Source organism: Rattus norvegicus, chromosome 7 (assembly GCF_036323735.1).
Source record: "Rattus norvegicus strain BN/NHsdMcwi chromosome 7, GRCr8, whole genome shotgun sequence".
NCBI lineage: Eukaryota > Metazoa > Chordata > Mammalia > Rodentia > Muridae > Rattus > Rattus norvegicus.
The window spans coordinates 19662593-19680667 of NC_086025.1; the positions used below are offsets into that span (position 1 = coordinate 19662593).

General features: G+C 49.8%; 1 protein-coding gene and 1 long non-coding RNA gene across 6 annotated transcripts in view; one reads left to right on the top strand and one right to left on the bottom strand.

The window, feature by feature from the left end:
* Window positions 1-18075, top strand: part of Syn3 (synapsin III) — a 457540-nt gene that overhangs the window by 418561 nt on the left and 20904 nt on the right. For all 5 annotated transcript variants that reach the window (XM_063263103.1, XM_063263102.1, XM_063263105.1 and 2 more), the window contains 4 exons: window positions 2276-2418; window positions 9256-9330; window positions 13373-13475; window positions 17747-17881. In XM_063263103.1, the coding sequence (XP_063119173.1) occupies window positions 2276-2418; window positions 9256-9330; window positions 13373-13475; window positions 17747-17881 (456 nt within the window). The remainder of the gene's footprint in view (window positions 1-2275; window positions 2419-9255; window positions 9331-13372; window positions 13476-17746; window positions 17882-18075) is intronic.
* On the bottom strand, window positions 8988-11703 carry LOC134479850 (uncharacterized). The gene is made up of 2 exons (XR_010053649.1): window positions 11136-11703; window positions 8988-9616 (listed from the first exon to the last, which is right to left on the bottom strand). It is a non-coding gene; the product is annotated as an uncharacterized LOC134479850 (long non-coding RNA).

An 18075-nucleotide genomic window follows, 5' to 3' on the forward strand; every position in this document is an offset into this window, starting at 1 on the left:
ATCTCACAGAGACCAAAACAACAAAACTTAACTGAGTTGAAGTGCATTGTTCTTTCCTGCACGAATCTAAACGTACAAAATACTGAGGGGAGGTTACAGCACTGGGGACATTGGGTAACATGGACCTCCGTGCTACCACTCAGCCATCCCAAAAATATGACTCCTATCTCGTTGCCCAAGATGGCCGCTGCTACTCAAGTTACCGTGTCCACATCACAACCATAAGAAAGAAGGAAGGGGAAATGAAGGTCTCTAACCTCCAGGGACCACCAAGGAGCGGCTCACACCACAGCTACTTCATTCTCACTGACTAGAGCTTAAAGAGTTCACCACATCCACTTGGACACTAGAACCAAAGAATCTGTATCTTGGAGACCAGGTCCTCAGCTTAAAAGGCATGGGGGGGCTGGGGACTTAGCTCGGTAGAGCGCTTGCCTAGGAAGCGCAAGGCCCTGGGTTCGGTCCCCAGCTCCGAAAAAAAAAAAAAAAAAGGCATGGGGACAGCCGGCAGTCAGAGCCTCAGGAGACCCAAGACAAAGGAACAAGGCACACCCTTCCCTCTGCTACAGCTGGAAGGAGAGAGGGGTCCTGTGAGCTGGAAAATGAATAGAACCTAGGGACCTCTTCCTTCCTGGTCGACCTTGTTCGCTCTGTAACGTGTGTCTGTCTGAGCATCATTACTGCGAGGTTGGGCTCTCGAAGGACAAAGAGAAGGCTTGCTTACCTACAACCCTCATGGTAAAGTCTGCACTTGTGGCTGCACCTGAGCGAGCTGCTTAGTATCAGAGATGGGCCTCTGGGTCGGGGTTTTCTTGTAGGCACTGTGCTCTGATGCACTGACTTTGGATAAAGACAACTCAGTCACCACCTCTGGAGAAAGACCACAATGTGTAGCTTGCATGCCTTGCCCCTGAGGGGTCCTTTGTACACTGTGAAGTCGATGCGATTGTGCATGGACACACTATGGAAGGGATGCTGTTATCAGAGTTGAGATGTGAAGAGCGGGGGACATGGGAAAGAAGGTACCCTGGGGTTCACCCTACACTTGTCCCAATTCCAGCCACACTGTCCCTGCGCTCAGACTTCCCCTTGGGATTTCTCCCTGCCTTTGGCCCAGTGTCAGATGCTCCACTGTCAACATAAGAAAAAAAAGCAAGAGTGTCATTTAAGACAAGTAGTGTCCCCATGGCCAGCTGGAGGGGTCACTCCACTTTGTTGTCCATGGACTTTAAGATCCAGCATCTGCTTGAGATCGCTGCCATAGAGACTTGATTTTGTACCCTCCCCTTGGTCTTGGGAGCTTTCTTAAGACCTCTTTTTTACCTCAGAACATTATCCTGTGGCCCTGGTCTCAACCCAGTAAACAGGACAAGATTCTCCTCAGGCTTCTGAACTATAAAGCCAGCAAGCATCCATTCAAACATACATTACTATATACACACAGTAGCACCAGGTATAAACACAAGATATATACAGCAAATATATCACATGAACATTCAAAAACATACCATACATGTAGCATCCACTAAATACATGTAAACATGGTACACACACACACATACTTTCTAGTTTCTTTGTTGTCTATCACACCACACTCTCCCATTCAAACCCTTATACACTTGAATAATAATCTCTCTTCCTGTGGCTTCCAAAATCTGAGCACATGATGAGAGCCAGCAGAACCTCCATGAACTGTTCCCTAGGATCCTAGGATTCCACCAAACCATTGTACCCATTTTCCTTCCCCCAACAACCATGTCTTTCCCAAGAAGCTCTGACATTCCTTATGGTTTGCCCCACAACCCTCCCATGTCATCAGTCACACACACAGAATGTATATTCATAGGCTGGGCATGGTGGTACACACCTTCAATCCAGCACTCAGGAGGCAAAAACAGAGGGATCTTTGAATTCACAGCTCCAAGGCTGAGAGAGAGAGAGAGAGAAAAAGAGAGAGAGAGACAGAGACAGAGACAGAGAGACAGAGACAGACAGACAGACAGACAGACAGACAGACAGACAGAGAGACCCCATCTCAAAAAGGAAGTATTTATTATTCTAAACTTCTCTGTCACTCACCTATTCCCAAAAGGGCCCCTGCCTTCCCAGCTGGAACCAGTTCCTTCCTCTTCTGTTCCTTGGGAAGGTAGGCCGTGGGATGATTCACCTCCTGTGACTCCTCTAAGACAGATTGGAGTACCCTGTTCTGGTCTGGGCAGATGTACAATGGAGACTAGATGGACAGCAGCACTCACATCTCCTCCTTACCCCACAGATCAAAGTAGAAAACCAGCACGACTACCAGGACATCACCAGCGTGGTGGCCATGGCCAAAACCTATGCCACCACGGAGGCCTTTATTGACTCCAAGTATGACATCCGCATACAGAAGATCGGATCCAACTACAAGGCATACATGTAAGTCAGCAGCCAGGGCTGGAAGGTGGGAGGAGTCAGTGGGCGGGGACAGGGATGTGGGAGGAGTCAGCAAGCTTGGACTGGAAGATGGGAGGAGCTTGCTTTTGTTCTGTCCTCACCACTGGTTCTATTGCAACTTAGCTCAGGATAGATCTCTCTACAAAAGGGTGTGTGTGTGTGTGTGTGTGTGTGTGTGTGTGTGTGTGTGTGTGTGTGTGTGTAGTGAGGTGGGGGAGGAAGAGAGAGAGGGAGAGGGAGGGGGAGAGAGAGAGAGAGAGAGAGAGAGAGAGAGAGAGAGAGAGATTAGTGTAAGATCAAAGACTCGTTTATTTGAGTACCTTGCAAAACAATCAGTCATGTTTTTCTATGTGATGGAGAAAAATGTGTGACCTCATATGTGTATTGAACAGCAATCTGTTAGTCTCTGGAACCAACAAAATTCACTGGGAGGACACATCAAATTTTCTGGTGGCAAGCAACAGAAACTACCTCTGACTGTTATGTTTTACTTTTTAAAAAAAAAATGTTACAAAATCATAGGTGATCAGAAACTTCTAGAAACAAACTGAAATCCCACCACATTACCGACTGCAGAAGCATTCAGGGAAGTCCCAGGGGTGTACAGAGCCAGAAGTGACAGCCAATGGTCATGGACCAATAGGTGAAGGCCCACCAGAGTCTTCTGCAGCGTGTATCTCAGAGTGGGATCTGCCCCTCGCTTTGGTTAGGGAGAGGCAGGAAAGCCCTATGGTGAGTCCCAGCAGAAAGACAGGCAACTTGAGCAAGATCTCTGCCCGGCGGAAGAGGAGACGCTACCTCTAAAGGGAGAACATGAATGCCACGTGACAAAGGCAGTCCCCTGCCTCTGCTTCAGTGTGAGTCAACAAGGGTGGGCTACCCTGGGGCTGAGGCCATCAGTTTCAATGTGACTCCAGAGTAGGTGGAAAGGCTCCCCCTTGCAGAGGTCTTCCCTGCTTCTGGGTCTCTGCGTCTGTCCCTCATATTGGGATGTTGTTGCTGGTTCCACTTGAAACAGCGAGAACCAACAGCCATTCATGTCACCTTCATGCCACACTGACTGTGGTCATCGCTCCACACCAGGAAGCTGCGATGACTGGCCATGGACAGCTGCACAGTCTGTCTGTCCATGTGATTCCGTGAAGCATGGCTCTTGCCTGAGAACCCTGTGGGCAAGCCAAGATGTTGCCCACGTCTGTAAATTTGCCCAGTCAGAGCTATGCCTATTCGTGCTGTGCCTTTTCATGGAAGCGTCCTTTGCCGCGGCTTTTTACCGAGGCCATCAGGAAAATCCAACTCTGTGTAAGGGCCAGGTGGAGACTGGGGAGATAGCTCAGATGGGAAAGTGCAAGCATGAGGACCAGAGTTTGATTCCCAGCACCCACCCAAAAAGATATGATGGTGCACACTTGTAATCCCAGCCCTGCAGAGGATCCTGGGCTCAATGACCAGCCAAGGTAGCATAATTAATCCCTGGGTCACAGTGAGAGAGTCTATCTCAGAAAACAGGGCCAACAGTTCCTGATGGACAACACCCAAATTAGCTACCATACTCACATATGTACGTGCCCTTGTACATGTGTGCTCCTGTGTGTGTGTGTGTGTGTGTGTGTGTGTGTGTGTGTGTGTGTGGATTTTAAATAGGTCTTGGGTATTTCAATGGATAAAGTACTTGATTTGCAAGTACAAGAACCTGAGTTCAGTCCCCAGATCCTACATAAAAATACAAGGTATGAGGGTGAGTATGGTTATCTTGGCCTTTAATTCCAGGAAGATCCCTGGGAATTGGAAGCCAGCCTGGTCTACCTAGTGAGTTCCAGAGCTGGAGTTACATAGTGAAGCCCTGTCTCACAAAGCAAAACAAAACAAAAATAACAAGTGTAGTCCTAGGCTTTTGTAATCCATGCACTAGATAAACAGACAGGAGGCTCTCTGGGGCTCCCTAACCAGCCAATGTATCCTAACTGGTTACCTCCACTGAAAGACCTTACTTTCCAATGAAAGACCTTGTTGCAAAGGAGACAGATGGCATTCTAAGGATGAATCCCCAGGTTTTCCTCCAGACCAAACAGATACACATGTGTACACACACACACACACACACACACACACACACACACACACACACACACCAAAATGAATAAATAAACATCATCATCATCATCATCATCATCATCATCATCATCATCATTGGACTAGGGGGGTGACTTTAAGCTTTGATATCCATGTAGTTGGTTGCAACTATACAATTGCCTGGGACACTGGAAGTTGGTGGAGAATGATATAATTCCAGAAAAGAGATAAAAGCCAGTTTTCAAGGGATCGTTCTACTGCATCCTGTTAGTCAACCACCCTCGTCCCCCCAACCCTCACCGAGGCAGGCCAGGGCAGTTACTGTTTTCAGTTGTCCTCTCCCATTCTCCAGCATCAGATCTCCCACCCTTATCTGGGCTCATCCTCGTGAGATGCTTCAGTGCATTCCTGCAGCACAGAGGTATCATTTCCCTCCTCCTCCTCGCCTAAATAGCTAGAATTTGCATTTGACATTGGTGTCACCTTGCCCCAGTTTCTTTTCAGGGGATTACCTCATTGCTGCATTCTTCAGGCTGAACCCTCTGGCCTGACAGCTCCAATTTGTCACTGCCTACAGAGAGTCCTGGACCCTCGGTTGGTCCACATCCAAAGGATGGGACCAATATCACACTTCGGCTGAGACTGTTCTCCCTGCACATAGCCATTCAACCCCCTCTGGCCCACATCCTGTTCTGGGCTCGGGCCCTTTCTGATGGTTGCCAGTGAGATGTGACTGCTTTTAGATTCTCTTAGCATACACAACCAGGGCATACATATGCACACTTGCCCACTCGTATGCTTGCATCCATAATCGTTTCTCCATATATCCGTCTGCATGTATATTCCTCTAAATGGAGCCTCACTGCTGTCTGGACTTTTATCCGGTACCACATGGCTCCCTTTGCCTCTCCTGATTGCTTGTCTATACATCTATGCCAGCCAAGGAAAAGCTGGCTTCCCCCGTCCATCACTCACTGGGCTATTTGTTCGACCCTCATCCGTGTGAACAGTTTCAGCCTCTGCCTGGTGGTCCATCCACGGTACATGCTTATAGAAAGCATCGTTGACCTCCGGTCTTAATGTCTTCACTCTTTGTACAAAGGTGTTCAGGCCAGAAGCTTCCCCTCCACCTCCAAGGCTGTACATTTGGTCTTAAATACCCTCCCACCCCAAATTCATGTTGAAAACCCGCCCCTTCTTAAGCAGCAATCTTAGGAAGAGAGTTCAGACAGGGGATTATGCCATCAGGGTAGAACCTTCTAGAAAGCATCCAATGACTGTTCTAATTCCATTGTGTTACTGAATTAAACACTCTGAACAAAAGCAACTGAAGGGAAGAAAAAAATTGCATTTCAGTTCCCTTTCTATCACTGAGGGAAGTCAGTGCAGAAGCTGAAGCAGGAGCTTGAAGCAAAAACCACGACTGTTATCTGCTGTCTGACCAATAGACCCGTGCTTTTAGCTTTCTTATACAACCCAGGAACACCTCTCCAGGGAACAGTGCTATCCTCATGGGCTGGACCCTCCTGCATCAATTAACACAGACAATCCCACAGACATGCTCACAGGCTCATCTGACCTAGTCAGTCTCTCAATGTAGATGCCTTTTTCCAATGACTCTAGGCCATAATAAGTTAACGTTTGAAGCAGCATTCGTGGGGGGGGGGACTCAGAAGGACCCCTTGCTTCATCCACTACAGTAAGAAGACTGTAAGATACAGTAAGAGGGTCCAGTCTGAGAACCAGGGAATGTGTCCTCACCAAACCTGAATCTTCAGGCATCTTGAGCTTAGACTTCCCAGCCTCCAGAACTAAAAGAAATGGGTTGTTGTTTATAAACCACACAGTTTGTGGTTCGGTTACACCAGTCCAGAAAAATAAAGGTAATTATAGTCCAAATAGTTGCTCTGACCGCATCTGCACGCATACTGTCCTGCATCCACTGGCTGCATCTCATTCAAAACAAGTCAAAAACAAGGGTCCTTCTGTGCATGTATAGTGGGCTCCATGGCCTCTGATGATGAATTAAGGGTTTGTGGAGTAGTTTGAGGGCATCTGCCGTTAAGAGGGGATAGCACTCCTTCAGTTGTGTGGGGCTGGCATAGGCTGATGCTTGTGAAGCCCCTGGACACCTGTCTCAGATGCCCGATGCAGTCCTCAGGTATCAGCTCTCCCAGTCATCGTCCTCTTGGAAGGAAAGCAGCCTGGCTTGAGCTGCTGCTACTTCAGCGCTTCAATGCCTTCTTATCCCCTCCTACTGAAACCAACAAACAGTACAGCCCATTTGTGCTTAGAGGCTGATGGGAACATTTCCTCTCACTCACACAGGACCCCACCAGGGTCTTTCCCCGTCTACAGTGGTTCCCATTTTACCAAGGAAGAAGTTAGAAGCTGGGAGACACCGCCCATGGTAAATTACTAGAACATGCTAGAACCTCCGAGATCATCAGTCCTTGCCTTCTTTCACCTCTAACGCAGGACGCCAAATGCTGTTCAGTTGCTAAGGCACGTCTCAATGGACACGTTCTGGAGCCACATCCAGTGACCCTGAGATCCCTTGGGCTTCCCTGGAGCTCATACCCATTGCCATTCAGCACACCGGTCCTCTGGTTCAAAGCTAGTAAAGGCAGGAAGCGAGCAGCCCAAGGAGGCTGCAGCTTTGCCCCCTTAGACTAAGCCGTGTCCAGGGTGAAGGCTGAGCCTATGAGCACTGCTGCCATCATTTTGTCAGCTTGACACAAACATTAGGCACCTGCGAGAAGAAGGACACTCTGTTGAGGAACCGCCCCCATCGAATTGCCGTGAGGCATTTTCTTCATTACTAACTGATGAAGAAGGACCCAACCTCACGTAGGTGGTGCCATCTCTGGGCAGGTAGCCCTGGGCTATATAAAAAAAAGTAATTGAACATGAACTAGAGAACCACCCAACAGGCAGCTTTCCCCCACGATCTCTCTGCGTCAGCTCCTGCTCCCCAGATCCTCGCTGGAACTCCTGCCTTGGCCTTTCTCGGTGATGGACTGTATGTGATTACTGTTCTACTTTGGTGAAGAGATACCATGACAAAGGCACTTACAAAACAAAGCACTCGATTAGGGGCCGGCTTACAGGAGCCCAGAGGTAGCCCGGGTTCTCCCCTACACACATCATCCCTTACCTGGTCTGTAGCTATTAGACACCTACTACATGCTGAGTTCTATTGGAATGGTGTCCTCAAGGGATGGAGGGAAATACATTTATAGGGCTTCTCCTCTATGAGGGCAGGTTAGATGAGCATTCCTGAGGACAGTGCTGGGGAGGGGAGGGAAGGGGAGAAGAAAAGAGAGGAGAAAAGAGGAAGGGACAGGAGGGAAGACTAGGGGGAGAAGAGAGGAGAGGAGGGGAGGAGAGAGGAAGGGAAGGGAGGGGAGGGAAGCAGGGCAGAGCAGTCTATGAAAGTCCAGGACGGTGTGGCTATAAGGGAGCCCCATTCAAATGAAGGCTGAAAGATGAGCAAGGACTTAGGAAGGCAAAGGTGGTAACAAAGGCTGCCTGAGCCAAAAGTGAGGTGTGGAGCTCAAATCAGGGCAGCCGCAGTGCACAGGCAAGCCCTAAGAAGAAGACAGCCATGTCTGAGGCAGAATAAAGTCCAGAAAAGGAACTGAGAGGGGTGACAAGGCAGGCAGAGGTCACAAAGCCTTCCAAACTCTTCACCATGGGAAAGTGATCACTTCCTCCCTAAGACCACTTTTCCTACATTTAAACCTTTTAAAAATTCCAGAATCATGTGATAGAATGCCCTAGGTCTCCTCAAAAACAAGAGATCGTGCATATTAGTCATTTTTCCACTACTATAGCAAAGTACTTGAGCTAGTCAACTTAAAAGGAAGAAAGGTTTATTTCAGCTCACAGTTTCAGAGGTTTCACAGTTTCAGCCTATGGTTTCTTGCCCCTATAGCTTTGGGTCTGTGGTAACACACTCATAGAGACTGCTTGCCTCATGGTAGCCAGGAAACCAAGAAGAGTCATGAAGTACCAGGGTCCTTTCAAGGGCATGACCCCAGAGACCTAACTTTTCATTCCCAGGCATTATTTGCTGAAGATTCCCTCACCTCCCAATGGCACCACAAGATGCTAAAAGTCAGGCCTGGGCTTGTGGGATCTGGTTTGGCTACAATGCAGCACCAAAGTTTGTGCCATTTTACCCAGAGTGTAAGCCTTTTTAAATATTAATCTAGGGGCTGGAGAGATGGCTCAGCAGTTACAGAAATGTTGTTGGTTTTGAAGAGGACCAGGCTTTGGTTCCCAGCACACACATGGTGCACATAGCACACACATGGCACATATGACACACATAGCACACACATGGCACACGACACACACATGGCACACGACACACACATGGCACACGACACACACATGGCACACACATGGTACACACATAGCACACAGCATACAAACAAAACACTCAGACCCAGAAAATAAAATAAACAAAAAAATTAATAAATACAATTTAATCTTTAAATTTAAAAAAAGGTTTAGAAAACAATAATACATAGTATCCAGGAATAAATTAATCTCTCAGCACTAATAGAAATTACAGAACGGAAAAAAAGAAGACAGAATACAGATATAAAAGTACATGCTATGTATAATTTGGGCCACATATTTGGACCAACATCTCCTAACCACAAGAGCCAAGAAGGGAAGCAGATTAGTGGTCAAGATCTCCATAATGTCCTTGATGTGTGGTTTGTTCTAACCCAGGAGAACCTCCATCTCTGGAAACTGGAAGGCCAACACAGGCTCTGCTATGCTGGAGCAGGTGGCCATGACGGAAAGGTAAGAGACAAAGAGTGTGTGGAAAGATGCACCAGCTTCCAGGTGAGGCCCTTCAACCTCTGCCCCGTGTCCCCAGCTTGCTTCCCTATCTAGTCGGCATCAGTGACAGGGTAGCTGTCAAAATTACATTTACAGACGGTAGCAGTTCAGAGAAATAATGTGGTTTGTCCCACGTGCCAAAAGTGAGTGTGGAACACTGAGGTCTTGGGTTCAAGTCTTCTGGGCCCTGCCCTGCTGCCTCAGTAAGAGAAATAGCCTTCACCAGTCGCCAATTGTTAGCCGATATCTAGGAGAAAGCGGTTAATGATTAAGACATCATTAAAATGGAGATTGACCTTCCTCAGACCTTATGAAGAGGGAAAAGCTGATTTCCTCTTAAATTGTGAGTCCTTTAAGGTACGTTGTGGCTAGGGGACCTATAGGTCTTTCTCACTTTAAGCACTACCATGTTTGACTTCTTCCGTTGAGAAACGGCTGGGCACCTGCTCTCCATGTCAGTCAAAGATACCTTCCCTAGAGAACCCACTGGACACTGCCTGCAAGCAAGCAGTAGTAGTGGCCAGAGCATGCACTCTAGGGTCAGTAAACCGTGCCTACTGCATGTGCTGAGAAGTAAAGAGGGCAAGGTAAAAGGCACTGAATACTGCCTCTAAGAGCTGTGGCGCAGCTGCACGCATCAGAACACAGGACGTTAGTTCGTGCTTTGGGGACATACTAGCTTTTGTTGATGAAAGCTCAAGAGGCATGTGTTAAGGAGAGGCGTAGGACCCCATCCCCAACCCCTCTATTGAAATCATTCCTTTCATGGCCATGTCGGATCACACTTTCTCCAACAGAAGTGCATGGCATCACCGGGCTTAAAGCCTCACCCTCTCACCATCGAGTCCGACGGAAAAGAAGCCTGGGATGGAAACTTATTGGCTGCTTAGCCAGGCTTTGGGTCACGTGATCATCCCTAAGCCAATCACTAGCTGAGAAGTTTACAGTGCTGTGTTGGACTAAATCTACATCAAGTTTCTACTCTGGAGGTTGGAGTGGGGCCTACCTCTGACTCTCAGGGAGGGATGTAATGCTATTTTTCTTAAGAAGGCTTTAGGAGGAGGGAAAGTAATTACCCCTCCTACGTTAAGAACAGCCGTCTTTCCCATCTTCTGTAAAGGAGGAGAAAATTGTAGCCCGATACAATAAAGTCAGGACAGCATGACGCATGAACACTTGCAGTAGGAACAAGGAGACGGGGCACCCAGTGAAACTCTGGGAAATAGAGACCAGGGAGGATCCCTGAAGGAAGGGCGCCACAATTCCATCCTAAAGAATGAGTGGGAACCTAAAGGAGCTTGCTTCGGTTTCATCTCTGCAACTATGTCATACACACTCACTGTGGGCTATAGTTTTAGAGCTGGGCCTTGGAGAGACAGTGGTGGTGAAAAGAGACATCAGCCCAGCCCCTGTGGAGCTGCCAGTTCAGGGGCTGTAAGCTCAGGAAGGCAGAAGAACCAAGGTGAGTGCCCCGACCCCTCTAGATAAGTTAACAGGCAATTCTGTGCTTCTTCCACTGGACAATGAAGACAGTACTAGACAAGCCCACGTGTCATCTGAAAAACTGAACTCCCGACGTGTGCCTGTCAGGGTGGATGTATGTCCTTCCCAGCAAGCCTAGGTGGGGGCTACAGCATCTTCTTGGAACTCTCTTGTACCAGCCAGTCTTGTGGGGTTGTGCCAAGTGCCAGGCACACCCCTCCCTAAGGGAACCTTCATGGACAGCCAGTGCCCTCTTCATGACTGTCCCAAAATGTCAGTCTTACCTGCTCCATTGCTTGAGAAAATCACTGTGGAGCTCTCCAGGTTGCTACCATCCTGTGGTTTGGCTCAGTCTTAAGCTACATAGATAACTCCAAAAGGAACCTTCACGGGACAGGGTCTGCTCAGCCTAGCATACTAGTGTAGTCAAGAGCTGTGCTCATGGCCTGGACAGACCTACCTAGTCCAATTCCTACAGTCCCAAAGTCCCTGGAGACCCTCAATCAGGACTCAGCCCCTCCTTGGTTCCTGCTTGTTGAGGAGCCTGACTCCTGAGCGATCTTCATGCTGTTTGGCCCCTGGGTTTTCCACCCCTGGGGGGATGCACACAGACAGCCTGGATGTTCATCATTTGAAAACAGCCCCTGGAATCCTGTTGCCTCCAGTCCCTAGTCTAGACTTCTTCTATCTCTCCGGAAAGAACCTTGACTCATGAGTGTGTCTCAGGCATTGTGCTCCTTGAGCACATCGTGTTCCCCGAGTCTTACAGGAAGAACTAAGAATAGGTAGCGACCACCCAGTAACACAGGGCAGAGTCCTGAAGCCGTTTATTTGTACCTGGGCTTCATTATCTTGGTGTCTCCCAAGCACAAGAATCAAATAAAAGAAACCAAGGCATCTGGAGGGAGAGGCTCTCCCAAAATCACTAAAGAAGTACTAGTAAACACCCAATCACAGATCAGACCATAAGGTCCTTCCCACGTGAGCACAAGGGCATGAGTTTGATTCCCAGATCCCACATTTTAAAAAGCCAGACAGGTACGGCAGCATGCAGCCCTGACCCAGCATAGGGGAGGCAGAGACAGGAGGATCCTAGGGCTTGTTGGCCAGCCAGGGTACAGTGTGTGGCAAAGCTCACATTCAGGGGGAGACCTTGTCTCAAAAAAACAAGGTGGAAGGCTCCAGGGGAACAGCACCAAAGGTTGGCTTCGAGTCCTAATACTCATGCATGCACACATGTGCTCCTACCCAACATTTACATGTGTGTGCGTGAGTGTACACACACACTTGTCCTCCATGACAAGTAAAAACAAACACATGTTGTGATGTTGTGGCAGGCTCTGAGAGAGAGAGGAGAGAGAGAGAGAGAGAGAGAGAGAGAGAGAGAGAGAGAGAGGGAATGAATGTGTGTTTTGCTGACAACCTGGTCACAGACAGGATCTGGGACTGGAAGCCAATCTGTTGTTTATTACTCTGTCCAAGCCTCAGCTTCTCCATCTGGAAAAATGAGTTCAGCCCCTCCCCCTCTGATCAATCTGTGGTGAGCTTAGAAGGAAAGAGGAGTTAGCCTGCCAGGCACACGAGGGCGCCCAGTTGGATTCCAGTGGATATGGGACCTTCGTCCTGCTCTTCCCAGCATGCTCCTGGCTCTGGTTAGATGAGAGAACTAGACTGGGCTCTAGTCCTGGGAGCTCTAGATGAACGTGACCATTCATGAGAGATCCTCTCTCAAGGCCTCAGTGAGCCCTGGTGGAGAAGATCAAAGACTGCGTTCTTAGAAATCTCCAGCTCTGCGCTCTCCTCATTCCACGTCATATGGTTCAAACACACAAATAGATGTGAGAGCTGGAACGTTCCGTGTGACCCTAGAGAGTGTGGAGAGAAGCAGGGACACTGACACAAAGTCCCCAGTGACTCCCAAATCCACTCCCCAAGCGGAAGCCAAGTGCGAGCCCAGAAGATCTCCCCAGATACAACCAATCCCTTGTTGAGGGGTCAAAGTTTACAGTCCAGATCTGTCCTCAGCAAAGCAAACTGGCCCTGCAGCCGTCAGTCACTGGAACAGAAATAAAAGCGATTGGTTCAGAAGGCCAGGCCCCTAGGCAAGTCAGGAGCTGTCTGAAGGGGCTCCCCCACCACTCCCCACCCTCCCTCCTCAGGCTGCAGGAGAATGAGACCCTTTGTCCCCCCTCCAGGCTCTTGTCTGGCTGGGACTTTGAGCAGGGAGGGCAGCTGGGAGGGATTTTTAGAACCCTTCCAGCAGCTTTCCCAAGGGAAAAGGGCTGCAGGGGTGTCTGGTGTCTGGGTGTCTGCATGGCCCTGCATGAGGGCAAGGCAAGCTTCCCATTGCTGCAGAGCCAAGGTCCTGGGGCAGCACTCAGGCTTTCTTTCCTCCATCCTAGCTCTCTTCCTCCCCGTTTCTTACCTTGAGCGGAACCTCGTCCTCGGCCTGCCTTCACTCCCCTGTCTCCCTCTGTCCTTGCTCCTTACCCCACGCTCACCACCGGTCCTGTCTTTGCAGGTACAGGCTGTGGGTGGACAGCTGCTCAGAAATGTTCGGCGGCCTAGACATCTGTGCTGTCAAGGCCGTTCACAGCAAGAATGGCAGAGATTATATCATTGAGGTGAGGAGCGGAACGAGAGGGTCTAGTCCAGACCATCCCCAGCAGGGAAAAAAAAAACACCAAGCTGAACCCCAGCAGGGCAGCCATGTCCTGGCTCCTGACCTGCCTACCTGTAGCTCAGGGCACAGTGAGATACTCCCAGAGATCTCTACCTCATGCTTCATGCACCCACCTCAGCTGTAGCAACAGCTGGAAGCCTTCCCGTTTAGAACTCGGGACACAGTTTTTTTTTTTTTTTTTTTTTTTCCCAGCTTGTCAGACCAAGAGTCCGCAGTATTCTGTGCCACAGTATTCATTGTTCAAGTGACAGTAACTTCCCTTACCACCAAGCAAGGGCTCCACCCTTACGTTCCTTCAAATAAAAAAGCATGGGCTCCAGGAGGGGTCCCTTGGGCCAGGCTCTGGGTAATTCTGAGACACGGTCTTAAACACCGGAGATTCAGAATTTGCAGGCTGCAAGTGCAGGTGACAGGGCATTGTTACGCAAATGGACACCGTGGTACAGAGTGTGGCTGGAGGGCAGATGCAACTACAAGAGACAGACTTGTAAGAGATGGCACAGATGGGCAGTGGGACCCAGAACCACTCTCAAGACCCTCCTGCAGCCCATACATCTCTCCATCCCACAGTATCCTCTTCCCTCTATGACCCTTTCCTAGCCTCCTCAGAGCTTCCTCTCTAGTTCCCAGCCTCCAACACTTCCACAGCTTTACCCTGAAGCACCCCTGTGGCCTCAGGGGCTCCCCTCCAATCCCAGCTACCTATCTCCCCAGTCACACGCGGGCCTTTCAGCTCTCTCCTTCCATGAAGCTAAGCTCCTCAACCCAGAAGCAGGGAATGAGCTGACACCAGGCCAACACACGTGAGGGGAGCCCTGTGGTCACCCCTCCCCTGCAGCTGCCTCTCCACGAGTGTGGGCAGCTAATGAGAGGCACATGGCTGAGATGACCACAAGCAGTCAGCCGGTCCTCCAGTCTCTTGTGTCTGCCCCGCTGCCTAGGAACCAACAGGCAAACAGCACCAGGTAACTGAGTGGGTGGGAGTATGGCTCAGCAGGAAGGTGTACCATACTCCAGGTCAGGGAGGGGTTCCCTTGGCAGTGGGGGCCGGGAGCCTAGGGCAACAGACAATCTCACCGGTTGACTCACCAGGAAAGTTGAATGTTTCTACCAGGTAAGTGGCATCTCTGTGTAGGACCCCATCCTCATCTCAAGTCAGGAACCACATTCCTTCTGCCTGTTACTAGAACAGAGGCGAGTCAAGGACCACTTCACCTGGGACATCAGTAGCGCCTGTCAAACCGCCCAGCATCCCCTTCCTTCCTCACTAGGACAGTAGACATGAATCTGGTTTGGGCATGCATGCGTGCGCTCGCGCACACACACACACATATGCACACACACAGGCACATGCACACACACATACACACACACAGGCACATGCGCACACACATACACACACACATGCACATGCACAGGCACATGCACACACACACATGCACACTCACAGGCACATGCACACGCACATGCGCACACACATGCACACACACACACATATGCACACACACAAACATACAGGCACATGCGCACACACATACACACACACACAGGCACATGCACACACACACACACATGCACACACACATACACACACACAGGCACATGCACACACACATGCACACACACGCACACACACACATATGCACACACATACACACACACATACACACACAGGCACATGCACACACACATACACACACAGGCACATGCACACACACACACAGGCACACATACATACACACACACCTATACCTGTGAGCTCTGGTCACTGAGATCTCTCCACTTTCACAAAAAGCCATCCATGCTCATATGCCCCAGCTCTGGACACTCAAGGAGGGAAGAATGGAAGATGCTTCACATTTAAAAACAAACAAATAAAAAAGCCAGTTTGGGTCTTCTAAACACAAGAAAACAACTTTTTCAAAAAAGTTCCAGAAAGCCTCAGACAAACAAACAAACAAACAAAAAAAAAAAGAGATGGCTTTCAGATTTGTTTTTTTGTTTTTTTCCCTCAGAAACATTAGAGAATTGTTTTCCTTTGGACTTTGGGGTGGGGTCAGGAACAGAGGGAGCTTGTTCCTGGGAATGTGAAGTGTATTTTTCCCAGTAAGGGGGAAAAGGAAACAGAGATCCAAAAATACTGTCTCCCAGCGCTTGTGACACATTTGGTGAGGATGCTCAGGGGAAACACCCTGGACCTCGTCCTCTCTGACCTGGCCCAGGGGATGACCTTGCTCACTGGGAAAAAATGTTTCCCTGGGGAGAGTGAATATCCACTTCCTTTGTCTGTGTCCACCGTGGAGATTCCAGTACTTGACCTCAGGCTCCTTGTAGCGGCCATTTTCCACCACAGAGAATGCGGGGAACAATCCAGGGCAGAAGGCAATGGGTAAGATTGGAGGAGAGACTGGCAGGGTGCTGGGAGCCCAGGAGCACTGGGGACAGACTCTTGTAACTGCCGCTGGAGACTGCCTGGGACCCCAGAGAGCTCCATTTGGGGACAGTGTACAGCCTTTCTGGGACCCATACCCACACTCCAGTTTAATTTTCAGGCACTCCAGGTGCGTGACTCACGGTCCCCTGAAAGTCACAGCCAAGTGGGCCTTAGCAGCTGCCTGAACCCTTAGTTTGGTCGACCAAAAATAGACCCAGAAAAGACAAGAGACTTCCCCTAAGCAAGTCCATAGCAGAACATAGGCCTGGAACCCTGGCCGCCTCATCTGCCTGGTGCTTGGTTAGGAGGCCCCTGCAGCTATAGAACTCTCCATCCGTTTCCTCAGCCCTGACGAGGAAACCATGTAATCGTAGAACCTGCCTTGAAGGCTCATTCTAAGATAGGTCCCCGTGTAGCCCAGGCTACCCTCAAATTCAATATGTAGGAAGACCTTGAACTTTTGTTGCCCTTGCCTCTGCCTCCTGAATGCTGGAATCATAGGTGCTGGGGGTGGAAGCCAAGGCCCCAGGTATGCGAGGTGAGCACTGTCGTCACATTCCCAGCCCTGCAAAGTGACAGCACTGGCATCATCGATACCTGGGTCTTAGAATAGTGTCCCGTATCGCACCAGCGCTCAGTGACCCTGTACTGTCAAGGCCTTCCCATGGTAAACAGAGTTTACTGCAAGGACCTCCCCCCACCCATAGTTCCCCCAGGACACTGGCCACTCTGACTTTATGATAATTCTGGGACTAAGCTCTCCAGTGGGTCAGTTGAGTGAGCTCAGCAAAGACATGGTCACAGAGGGGCTCCTAGGAACGGGTGTGGTCCTGAAGGGTTTCTGGAGGAAGGGTGGACTAGATGTTTCGTGTTGAGTGAGGAGTTAGCCAGGTGAGGAGTGGGCAGAGAGAGCTAGGTACAGGGTCTGGAAGTAAGAATATCCGATTACCCCAGAGCTGGGCGAAGGGCCAGGGTTTGGCAGGGTGAATCAGGTGACAGACAGGGGAAGGCTGAATTCCAACGGTAGAGGAAAGAGGTGACAAACACAGCTCTGTCCCAAGTCCACCAAGACTTTATGTCCCCTTAAGACCATCAGCTGCCTGTACCTCGTGATCACCTGGCACACTGACTCACACCTCTGCGCCTCAGTTTCCCCATCTACTACAAAAGTAGACTGGGCCAACGTGACTTCCCAAAATGCAGCCCCTTCTTCCTTAAGGACAGCCTGGTTCCCAAGGAGAGTTTCATTTTAGGTCTGTGTCCAGCTGGGAGCCCCCAGAACAATGTTTTTCCTCTTTTGTCTTCTCTGTTAACCCTGGGTCACTTCCAGCCTGTGTCAAATTGTTAGTTGTTGTTCTAATTGAGCCCCCACCAGTTCCCAGCTCTGAGGACATCTTTAACCTTGGGCCAGAAGAGAGAGGGCCAGCCCCAGCTCTGGGAGGACAGTGGAGTGGGAAACGAGAGGGTGGGAAATGAGGGGGCAGAGACTGACGCCCCAGAGTACAGAGAAGGTCAACACGTGCTCCCCAGCCCTGGTCACGTTGCTGGACTCCAGGGTGTGGAGGCTGAGTGGAACTGAATCCAGGGAGCCCTTCACAAGGAACTAGAGAGAACTGCGTGTCTGCTGGGAGCCCAGACAGCAGGAAGTGCCCAGCTGGGTGCGTTGCATGGAGAACATTGCCATCTAGTGGTCATTCTGCCTTGAGCGCAGTGTCAACACTCCAGAAATAAAAAGCCAACTTCAGGGTTCTTCAACCTCCTCTCCTCCCCCACACCAGGTCATGGACAGTTCAATGCCACTGATTGGAGAACATGTGGAGGAGGACAAGCAGTTAATGGCTGACCTTGTTGTTTCCAAGATGAGCCAACTCCTGGTGCCAGGGGCCTCGGTGCCCTCCCCCCTGAGACCTTGGGTAAGGTTTTCTTGAGATAACCCCAGGCAGGCATCCTATAGGAGAAGGGGGTGGGGACAGAGGCTGGCAAGGGCCTTGCAGGGACCCTTTCTTGCTCATCTCTCCTAGAAAGAAAACTCCTGTCCCATCATCTTTGGATTGATTGATGGCAATGTTCATCTCTCTGTCTCCATGTTGGATCTGAATGGAGATGT